The 12,315-nt window shown below is 38.9% G+C and overlaps 1 protein-coding gene across 1 annotated transcript in view; it reads left to right on the forward strand.

The window, feature by feature from the left end:
• Positions 1 to 12,315, forward strand: part of LOC124803084 (ATPase family AAA domain-containing protein 2-like) — a 238,536-nt gene that overhangs the window by 80,449 nt on the left and 145,772 nt on the right. The window contains exons 5-6 of the mRNA XM_047264216.1: positions 7,902 to 8,044; positions 8,152 to 8,408. Of these exons, the coding sequence (XP_047120172.1) occupies positions 7,902 to 8,044; positions 8,152 to 8,408 (400 nt within the window). The remainder of the gene's footprint in view (positions 1 to 7,901; positions 8,045 to 8,151; positions 8,409 to 12,315) is intronic.

Genomic DNA, 12,315 nt, shown 5'->3' on the forward strand with positions numbered 1-12,315 from the left:
CCATCTCTGTCCCCTCCAAAAATTTGTTACTGTGCAATCCTCAGTACGTACACATCATCTCCGAAATAGAAACCCTTGCATTCAAACACCTGGAGGAGAGTTTGAGACACCATCTCCATAAACTGTGTCCAGCCTGTTGACCTCTTACTCCCACATAGGGGCATTACTATCCATCAACACCCATTCCTCCCCCATGAACCCCCTCGTCAATCCCCCATGGCACCCAGGCCCTGCGTAGCTGATCTCTTCAATGTACCACGTCCTCCAAAACTCCCTCAAAACACCTCACAAAACACAGAACCTAAGTACACCCAAAACACTGTTGGTAACCTCCACACCAAAAACCTCAGTCCATTAGAAGTTTCAGTTCTATCCAAAGACGTAACCTTCTGCCCCACCATATATTTAACATGTTGGACTTGTCAAAGACCTACTCTTCTTCTTCTTCTTCTCCTCCTTCTCCTCCTCCTCCTCCTCCTCCTCCTACAATCCCTACAGTGAAAACACTTGTTTTGCCCCAATCCCTCCAACCAAAGCCAATCTAATTCCAATGGTGAATTATCTCTCCCAGTTAATACCACCATCCAGCTGTGGCCCCCTCCCATCTAACCATCTGTAGGCAGCTTTCAGAAATTTCTTATCTCCAACTTGGCCTCATTCCTAAAAACAGTAAACTTTTGGCAGAAGAAAGTACAACCATACACAACCTGAGTACAGATTTAGTCCGAATCATCCTACCTGCAGCCAAAGGCTCCACCACTGTGGTTATGAATCACAGTGACTACCTGATGGAAAGCCTCTGTCAGCTGCCTGACTCATCCACCTACAAGCTCTGCCAGAGTGATCCCATCTTGGAAGTCCAACATAACCTCCACTCCCTGTTGAAATCCATAGGTCCTTCTCAGAAGCTCTCATTTCAGTCCCTCTCTCTTCTCAACCCAACACCATCCACACACGTGCGCACACGCGCGCACACACACACACACACACACACACACACACACACACACACACACACACACCTATATACCCCCACAAAATCGACAAATTCCACAATCTGGACGCACCATTGTCTATTGTTCTTAGTTCGAAAAAATTTCCACTCTTGTTGACCTACATCTCCAACCCATTGCCTGAAATGTAGCCTCCCATATCAAATATACCAACCACTTGCTTCGCTGACTTTCCAACATCCCCACTCCTTAACCTCCTAGATCCCTACTTGTCTTTGTTGATGCCACCTCCATATGCACTAACATTCCTCTAGCCCATAGCCTTGCCACTAACAGATACTACCTCTATCTATTATCTTCAAACTCCAAATCCACCAACTCTTTCCTTATATAACTTCATGACTATTATCCTGATCCACAATCACTTTTCCTTTGAAGGGATGGTTTACAAACAAATCTGTGCATCTGCATGGCACCCTCCAATGCCAACCTGTATATGAACCGTCTAGAGGTGATCTTCCTAGCCTCTCAAAACTCCCACCCCGAAGCCCGGTTCTTGTTCATTGATGATGTCTGCGAGATCTGGACTCTGGGCTAAGACACCATACCCATAGTCCTTCTTAATGTCAACACCTTCTCTTCCATCTGCTTCAACTGGTCCATTGTCCTCTACCCAATATGACACCTTCCTGGATGTTGACCTCCACTTCATTGATGGCCCTTTTACTGATTAATTAGTAATTTTAAGAAGAATAACTATGATGGAAATTTGCTGGTCCCGCACAAGAGGTGCAACAAAAGTGATTTCACTTGGGAGCATGTGTCTCAGCTAATTTATGCACTGTGTTGCACACTCCAGGTAGTCAGGCTTAAGATTTTTCGCATACAAGAAAAATCTTTAACGTATAATATTGTATTATTAGTTGATAGTTGTGTGAACCTCTTCTTTAACGACAGTGTTACGGTATACAGCTTAGTCTGCTTGAATTCCTTGCTTCTCCAAAGTATTACAGGTACCATTGATACAAATAGATACATAAGGATGTGACGAAGCAAGTTGGGATAACTTTACTTCCCCTCTTGTTTTGCTGTCTTCCTCCTTAAACTCATTTTTTCATTTTAACTTATTACCATTAACATACATGAATATAATCTGCATTTTTATAAAAGAGAAAGTTTGGCCCTTAGTGTTAAAGAATATGACATCAGATCTAATTTTGTGCTTAGTTTTATGTATGTAATTCATTTTCTAATTTATTTTGATTGTCCCTAATTAGTATCTTTTATTATAGGGTGAAATCAGTAATTGTTTTGTAACTTAAATTCTATTGTTGACATATAAACAAATATAAATTCTGTACTAATTGTAAACATTTGGAAGACAAAATGCTAGTATCTTAAGGGGAGCCAGAACGATCCATCTCACAAATAGAAGGAACGTTTTTTCGAAAACCATTAAACGTATTGCTCTGAAATTTGGACTACATGTTCTGTGAATATTTCTCTACAAATTTATAATGCGATGTTAAGAAATATTTATTGGTTTTTGTTATACAATTTTTTGAAACAGATGCTTATTTTTTTCTCTAAAATTTTGCACTTTTTCTTCTATAACTCTTGAATTATACACATTTTTTTTTACAATTTGTTATAAAAATGAAGGAAAAGAAGTAAACAATATTGTGTATAAATTTCATTGATATACTGTTGCAGTTTTTGAGAAAATGTCCCTCAAAGATGAAAATTTTAAAGTTATGGGAATTGTTTCCAAAGTTTTTTAATACATTCCTGCCCCATATGATGGATTATCAGCATCCTCTTCTTTTTCCAGTGTTAGTTTCCTTTTCACTGGTCTTTTCTTCCCTTTTGTTGCATGTTGTAGGCTTTTGTCTCTTCTTCCTGCACTTCTTAGTCTTTCTTCATCAATTAGGCGCATTGTGGAAATGGTGTTGTGCCCTAGTTGGAAACCTAAACGTTTCAGCACATCACATTTGATAATATTTTCCTTCACTGTGTGTTGCCACTGCATCATACACTCCATAATGCAATGTTTTTATCTGTACAAACACTCGTTTGGGAATCCTAATCCAAATTAAATTATTTACATTTTCATTTGGATTTTGTGTTTTCCCATGTAAACACTCCTCCAATAAACTTGGCTGTGATAAATCTTTGAATATGGGCTTAATTACATCAATTACAGCATTTGGCAAACTGTTTTTATGGGCGTATTCCTTTCCTGATTGGTACTTACACCATGAGTCATCACCTGTGGGGCACAGTGCATGTTGTGGATGCTCATTTGTTGATGCAGTATGAGAAAATAATGCCCATACTGCTCTCCTCATATGCTCAACGCTTCTTGTATTTTGCCTAATTGCACACCCATAATACCTCTGCAATCTATAAATTGCTTCATCTGTCAATATTCCTCTTCCTTCAAGGGCCTTACCATCACTAAGTTTCTGGCATCCTAATGTCTGCTTTAGTTTGCGCAAGCGAGCCCCCATGTGCTTCTGCACATGTCCAATGCACTCCTGTTTTTTAATGTGAATTTCATTGCCAGAATGATTGAGTTCCTCTACAGCTTTATATCACTTAGAATCATCATCTCCTAGATACTTAGTGTATCGTACATTATACCGCTCCTGTGATCTGGAAAAAAGAGCTTTCCACTCCCTCTACTTCCATCGCTCCACTCGTGCCGCGAAAATTTGCTTCACAACTTTCACTATGTTCGTCCTCGGTATTGCCCTCACATCTAAAATGTTTTGAGAGAATAGCAACATCAATTACTTTGCAACTGTCTCCACTGGTAGCTGTCACAACTCCATTTAGAGATTTATGACGTCTACGTTGCCATGACCCATCTAAAGCAACAATTAAATCTCTACAATTCCCATTATCTGTCACAGCTTCATCAACTGTTTTCTTCATTGTTGCTCGAGCAATATCTTCAGCGGAAGATCCAAACTTGGTTGGTGGTTTTGGCAAGTTCATAATTCCACATAACATTGTCCGTGCAGCACTTCCCTTGCCAATGCAATGTAAGCCATACACCAGCCCAACATTTATATCATACACCTTCTTTCCACTATTACCACTACGAGGAATACTGTTAGAATTAGAAAACGAAACTTCTGCAGCACATTTATTATACTTCAATAACATTTTACATGCCAAACCAATGTGTGAAGTTATTTTCAATTCCAGTCCTCTTTCTTTGCAAACTTGGCATAATACGTTATGTTTCAAAATATTAGAGAGCAAGGAAATGTTAATTATTTCATTGACGTCATTACTCGTCACTTTCATAGTTTTCAAATTTTTCTTTGCTGTCACAAAGTTTCTGACGACAAGTGAGCACTGTCACAAGGTGAAATAAAGACCTGAAAGCAACATTATTTTCGTACCATAAGAATTCATATATCTCACATTATTAGTGAACTAATTAGAAATTCACATGGATGGAAAAAGAAAGACCGTACAAGTTTAGAAGTTTTTATAAACCTGAGAAAATTAATGTTCTTCATTTGTTCTCGTGCTCTCTCTCTCACTGTAGGTGTATTGCATTTCACTCTTTGTCGTAAACTACTTAGGAGAATTAATGGATAAAAATAAGCAGTGAATAATAAAACATACACCCATATGGGTAAACCACCATACACGCTATCAACACCTCATCCACCAGCCATCAACAGTACTTGCATTTTGACAGCTGCCATCCATTCCAGACCAAAAAATCCCTCCCATACATCCTAGCCACTCTGGACATTATATCTGCAGTGACGAACCCCCCCCCCCCCCTCCCCTTTTCCCAGTATGCTGCAGACCTCACAAAAGCCTACACAGACTGGTAATACCTCCAAAAACCAGTCTACAAACAGATTTCTCGTGTCATATTCTCACACACCCTTAATCCTCCCACCACACCAAAGAATCAGTTACAGAGGAGAGCTCCCTGTCACCCTTTACTAGAACAACTGACACATATCCTTCGCCAGGGCTTTGATTATCTCTCATCCTGCCTGAAATAGGGACTTTCTACCCGAGATTCTTCACCCCCTCCCTGCCCCCAAAGTGATGTTCATTGTACACTCAACCTACACAACATCCTAGTCCATCCTTATGCCACTCCCCCTTCCAACCCCTTGCCACACAGATCATATCCCTATGGCAGACAAAGGTGCAAGACATGCCCAATCCAGCACCTCCTACTTCATTCCTGTTACAGACCTATCCTAACCCATCAGAGGCCATGCCACCTGTGAAAGCAGCCATCTCATATTTCAGCACTACTGCAAAAACTGCACAGCCTTTACTATCAATCAGCTGTCCACCAGGTTGAATGGCCATCGCCATACTGTTGTCAAGAGAAAAGTTGACTATACAGTTGCATGACATGTAGCTGAGCACAACATGCTCAATTTCAGTGGCTGCTTCTCAATCTAAGCCATCTGGATCCTTTTCTCTGCCATCAGCTTCTCTGAATTACACAGGAAATGTCCTAAAAACCACACACAGAAACATAAAAAATTCTGACTTTTCATAACCCTGTCAATACAGTGCAGGCATGATTAGTATATCTTGTGATTAGTATGACATCTTGTGTCAACTAGTCTTTTAAATGTTTCTGAACCATCTGTGGAGAATTTTAAATTTTTCTCTTAAATACCAGAAAATATTTCTCAGCGATGGTAGATTTGCCTGCTATTACGAAAGATGTCATAGTTTGTTTAATGGCCCATCATCATCATCATCATTTAAGACTGATTATGCCTTTCAGCGTTCAGTCTGGAGCATAGCCCCCCTTATAAAATTCCTCCATGATCCCCTATTCAGTGCTAACATTGGTGCCTCTTCTGATGTTAAACCTATTACTTCAAAATCATTCTTAACCGAATCCAGGTACCTTCTCCTTGGTCTGCCCCGACTCCTCCTACCCTCTACTGCTGAACCCATGAGTCTCTTGGGTAACCTTGTTTCTCCCATGCGTGTAACATGACCCCACCATCTAAGCCTGTTCGCCCTGACTGCTACGTCTATAGAGTTCATTCCCAGTTTATCTTTGATTTCCTCATTGTGGACACCCTCCTGCCATTGTTCCCATCTACTAGTACCTGCAATCATCCTAGCTACTTTCACATCCGTAACCTCAACCTTATTGATAAGGTAACCTGAATCCACCCAGCTTTCGCTCCCATACAACAAAGTTGGTCGAAAGATTGAACGGTGCACAGATAACTTAGTCTTGGTACTGACTTCCTTCTTGCAGAAGAGAGTAGATCGTAGCTGAGCGCTCACTGCATTAGCCTTGCTACACCTCGCTTCCAGTTCTTTCACTATGTTGCCATCCTGTGAGAATATGCATCCTAAGTACTTGAAATCGTTCACCTGTTCTAACTTTGTTCCTCCTATTTGGCACTCAATCCGTTTATATTTCTTTCCCACTGACATTACTTTCGTTTTGGAGATGCTAATCTTCATACCATAGTCCTTACATTTCTGATCTAGCTCTGAAATATTACCCTGCAAACTTTCAATCGAATCTGCCATCACAACTAAGTCATCCGCATATGCAAGACTGCTTATTTTGTGTTCACATATCTTAATCTCACCCAGCCAATGGCCCAAAGTGTATCATATTATTTACGTAAACTTCTGAGGTTGAGATTTCACACTAAGTTACTAGAATTCCTCAGCTAAACAACCGTTGTCTATAAGACACCACGATTGCCATCATTTAATTTTAAAATGTGCTAGTAGGAGAAAGAAAAAAAAACTGTTGAGACATGCATGATTGTTTCATGATTGTTTAGTATGATTCAAAATAACAGTGTATCAGGAGTGCCAATCAGTGCTAGGTTATCAAAGGAGGCTTTGGAACTCTCAAAGGCATCAATCATGTCATTGATTGGTTTGATGATGTTGTTTGTAAATGTTCACATCTTTCATTTATTTTATTATTTTTTTCAACATGTATCTGAATTCCATTTAAATTCATACCCACACACACATAAGTTGATGGAGCATATTAGTTTACATTTGTTTTTCCACAGTTCACCTTGATATTTTTGAGTGATTTGAGTTCGTATATGTGAAAAATTGTATACTGCTGTAATGAATATCTAGCAAAATAACTGATTATTGACATACTTTGCATTCTTACTTGGCAGAAACAGTATTAATGAAATTATTTCTTCAAAATTTGGGCAGGACTACTTGTTGCTTTGTTGTTGTCAAGAAAAAGTGAGAGATAATTGAAATACAATATTATGGAAAGGAAAGTTGCTTCTCACAATATAGCAGAGATGCTGAGTCACAGATTGGAACAACCAAAAGACTGTCACAAATAAAGCTTTCCGCCATTAAGGCCTTTGTCAACTATAGACTAAACACACACACACACACACACACACACACACACACACACACACACACACCAAAGCACGTGCACAAATACAACTCACGTACACGACTGCAGTCTCATGCAACTGAAACCACACTGCCACAGTTATTTGTAACCATCTTTTTGTTGTGCCAATCTGTGACCCAAGATCTCCGCTAAATGGCGAGTAGCAACTTTCCTTTCCATAATATTGTTACATTCCGTCCTGGATTTTCCATTTGATGAGATTGAAATACAGCATGATTTAAATGTTGTTGCATCTGGAACTGATATGTTCAGAATTTCATATCTGTGTAATGACTCAAAGAACAGAGAAATGACCAAATAGAAGTAACTTCTCATGTAGAAATACACTGAATGAGCATCAACACACTAAGCACACACACATTATCTAAAAGAATGCGATAGCTTCAAAGAACCCACATATACTTAAATTAAGAGATACTGTGTAAATTTAAGAGTAATAGTGAATATTCTTATATTAACCTATGTGCATTTTGTCAAAATTTGTACAATTGCAAGAATGTTTTTCATTGCAGGACTTGCCGCCAACGCCAGTCCTATAGAACCCACCTTCGAAGTTCACGCACGTCTTCAAGAAGAGAGCATAGGAGCAGTAGTAAATTAAATGGTCATGACAGCAGGATTGAAAAACAAGGTGATGATGCACAAGAAGCTGAAGGTCAGTAACATTGTTCATTGGCCCCTCTTTTTGAAAGTGTACAGTGGTGTCCTTGATTACAGATTTCATTGTTCTACATGACATACTTTTTGTGTAATTTTATACAGGTGTTAGGCGCAGTACTAGACAACGAAAACTTCTTTATGATAACTTCAATACGAGTTGGATACTTGGAACTCAGACTCTGAGAGGCTACCCAATGTTCTTGCCAGACAAGGAAGAAGTGGAGAAAGGCTGCACAGAGGGCAGTTCTCGTACACAGGAGCGGGTTGAAGAGGAGGAGGAAGAGGAGGGAGACACTAGCAAAGAGACGTGCAAGAAAAAGAGACAACCATTGGTAGAAATGCCTGCTGCTGTAGATGATGTGAGTTGTACCATAGATTTTTTGATCAGCAACAAAATTTCCACCTTGCTCCCGAACCCTTGCCCCCAGTTACGTGAATTACGCCTTTTACTGGGAACACTTGTATGAATGATACAACGTAGCACACACAACTGTGCACAAACTGAATAAATCATCTGCTGTTTCATAGTTGTCCTAAGTTTTTTTTTTTATGGTAGTGAATGCAGGAGCTCTGTACATTCAGGTTTTAAAATGAATTGCAACACTTACTGACAGTTTTAAGAGGTAAAGATGAAATATGAAATTTCAAAATTTTGGTTAGAAGATGAAAATGTCCTGTGGCAGTAAACAGTGGAAATGCAAATACAAAATGTTTAATATAACAGCTCAATTAACAAACTTTATTAGTAAGACTGTGCCTTGTATACACGCCTTTCTGTTACTGAATATTTCCGTGATGATAACCACGTAAGAGAGAGATTTTGAAATAAATAGTAATCTGACTCTGCAGAATGTACACTGAAGGCTTTTAAGAAAGCAATGTGCGATTACATTACATGTACAGATAAAACTCTATACTTATCCATGTCATCAGTCATCAGAAATAGTCCACATTTGAGGTAAAGCCGTATATAATAATTAGGAACCATGGAATTTTACTATGTGAGAAAATGATTTCTCCCAGCATATTTCTTGTCATTTAAAATACTGTTATAGCTTTCCTTTGTGCCCTCCTGTCTTCTTCCTCACCCCTCTTTCTTATTATATCTTTTTAATTACAAAATATGTGATGTGTGACAGATTGTTTTAAGTGTAAATGAACTGGAATGCCACTCTACTCCAGTACCTTCAGGGTGAGGCATTGAAAAAGGAAGGGAGATAGTTTTAATGCCCTGTCAGTGGCAATGTCATTAGAAAGTAAGAAAGATATTGCAAAGTAGTTGATAAGTACTGGTGGGTTGAATCTTTAAGTTGGGCTGTGAGATGTGCTTGGATAGCTCTGTTGGTAAAAATGGGATCACCAAAAAGTTCCATATATTAGTCCTAGTTTTGCACTTGTTCTTAATGCTTCGGGATGTTTCAACATCGTATGTATTGTCTAAAACCCCTTTTATAACCCTAGCTTGCTTTGTTTTTCATCTGTCTTTCTTTCCCTGTGGACTACGGCACAAAAGATAGGGAATTTCATTTTTTGAGCCACAGAAAATCTGTCGTGCAGGTTGTAGAAAACTCCCTCCCCTCCATTCTTAATTGCTGTATTCTTTTAACTTCATTTTCTTCTAATCCATCTTTTTTACTTCTCACTCTGTCCATTGTGCCTCTGAGCAGAAGCTGTCAGAGTGCTTACAAATGCTCTATCTTTGACCTCCTATTCTTTCTGTTGCTTTTACCTTCATCTTAATCTTCCTTCATCCTCACAACATGAGAGTCCCTCTCTCCCTCAGGTCTGAGAAAATGTTAGGGGTTTTTAGTGTTTCCGGAGCATGGTTAGCTCATTCAGTTCTTGTCCAAGCCAACAGCCATTTACAGACTTACTTTCCTGTGTTGTTTCTGACCTTTTAATTCATATTGTAACAATATGTTTTAAGAGAGACAGTTTTCAGCTTTGTATGCTTGAGAGTGATGGTTCTTGTGTGTGTGTGTGTGTGTGTGTGTGTGTGTGTGTGTGTGAGAGAGAGAGAGAGAGAGAGAGAGAGAGAGAGAGAGAGAGAGAGAATGTGATTTTATGTAGCTTTCAGCGTATCTGTATTTCATATATTTTGACTACATTCATCTCATAAAATATTTAAAGGGTGCTGATAACTACAGTGTTGAGAACCAACTAAATCTGTCAATAAGAGCATTTTCTGGGTAGAGAATAGATGGAGGATTTTTAATGTAAGAATTATAATTCCATGTAGTTTAACTACCTGGTGCCAGTCTTTTCAGTTGGCCATCACATCGGTGACTTGTACATTCCTTAACTTACCCTGCTATTCCTACCTAGAAAGCTTAACATAGAATCCAAACTACCTATCAATCTTGGCAAATCTTCTAATTTTTTTGGTAATCATCAATAGGGGCTTGACACTGCCAATTTATTTTTCTGTGCAAGAAGTGGCATGGTTCCTTTGTGGAAGCTGTGACATGTTTACAGCTCAATGTGTGTTGTGTGATCTTGTGAGACAAGTGCTTTAGAGGTTGCCGCATGACGGCCACAGATTCTGCTGAAGTTTTGTGTCAACATTTGCACATGTCCCCAGTGAACATTGGTAAAGTTTTACTTTCACCAATACAATACTTCAGAGATCTAGCCATTTATTTGACCCCATAGTGCAACGATCGAAAGTGGATTCCTGAGTTTTCAACAACTTAGAGGCATATCATCTCCAATAATATTTTCTTGATAGAAACAAACCTAGACCATCTTCTACAACTTTTTACACACTCTTAAGTGAAATTATTAAAAAAAATAAATAAATAAAATAATTAGGCAATTTTCATATGAATAATTTGAAGCAAAGTTGAAAAAATATGAAGTTCATGTTTTTATATCTTTGGAAGCAATTCCAGGATAAAACTGGAAACCTTGCGCATGACAACACACCAATAAAATATGTTATAAAATTTCAATTTCCTGCTGCTTTCCAATAGTTTCCAAATTGATGGAAAAAGTTGACATTTTTTGTAAAAATGGCAAAAATGGCTAAAGCACATAAAAAACTAGATTTGTTTTGCGATGCAAGTACCCATGACCCTAGAAAATGATAAAGTGACGATGCATTTAAGATATACCCATATTTCGCTGGTACCTTAATTAAATCTGGCTTCTTTATTATGTTCTTCAAATATTAGGCACACTCTGGCAAAAGTTCCTGATGATTAGGAAGAAAAAGTGGTGTATTTTGTCATGGCTCATCATGACATATTTCAGTTTACTATTTTTTTCCCTATGAGAGGTACTGGACATCATGGTAGTAAATTTGTTGGACAACAGCTACAGCACCCATAATATAAACTGTCTTCAAATTTTAAAGAATTGTCACATTTTTTTAAGTTTTGGGGAAGTCGATAGCAGTCTGCTTGACATTTTTGGATTCACATTATTTAGTATTTTTATTATTTCTTTCTATTGTACACTGCTATTGACATGCTAGTTTAATTCCATTTTAAAATTTAGTGTGGTTGTGTAGTTTGCAGTGTATATTAACTGATGACAAATTGTGTAAACATGTTACTAGGGTTCATGGTGGCTTAACCACTGCTGGTTTCTGTCAGTGTGAGAAAACCAGCATCCCCCCCCCCCCCCCCTCAATCATTAATAGCTGTGCAACAGCAGCCACTGATGGATTTCCTTACCACAGGTTCCCAAGTCTTTCAGGGTTTCTTGATGCAGGATCTCAACCCTGATGATACATTTCTTTCAGTGTCGGAGGACAAAGCTGGAAGGGGACTCTTCAGGATCCGATGCGTATGTTTCCTTCAAGCTCCATGAATGTTACAGCTTTCCTCATGAGGAGAACTATACTGCCAACCAGACTGTCACTGAGAAATAACTACCGGGTGATCAAAAAGTCAGTATAAATTTGAAAACTTAATAAACCATGGAATAATGTAGATAGAGAGGTAAAAATTGACACACATGCTTGGAATGACATGGGTTTTCATTAGAACCAACCCATATTGCTAGATGCCTGAAAGATCTCTTGTGTGCGTCGGTTTGTGATGATTGTGTGTTCGGCCACCACTTTCGTCATGCTTGGCCTCCCAGGACCTCAGTCCGTGCGATTATTGCCTTTGGGGTTACCTGAAGTCGCAAGTGTATAGTGATCGACCCTCGTCTCTAGGGATGCTGAAAGACAACATCCGATGCCAGTGCCTCACCATAACTCTGGACATGCTTTACAGTGCTGTTCACAACATTATTCCTCAACTACAGCTATTTGTT

The sequence above is a fragment of the Schistocerca piceifrons genome, chromosome 6 (assembly GCF_021461385.2).
Source record: "Schistocerca piceifrons isolate TAMUIC-IGC-003096 chromosome 6, iqSchPice1.1, whole genome shotgun sequence".
Lineage (NCBI taxonomy): Eukaryota > Metazoa > Arthropoda > Insecta > Orthoptera > Acrididae > Schistocerca > Schistocerca piceifrons.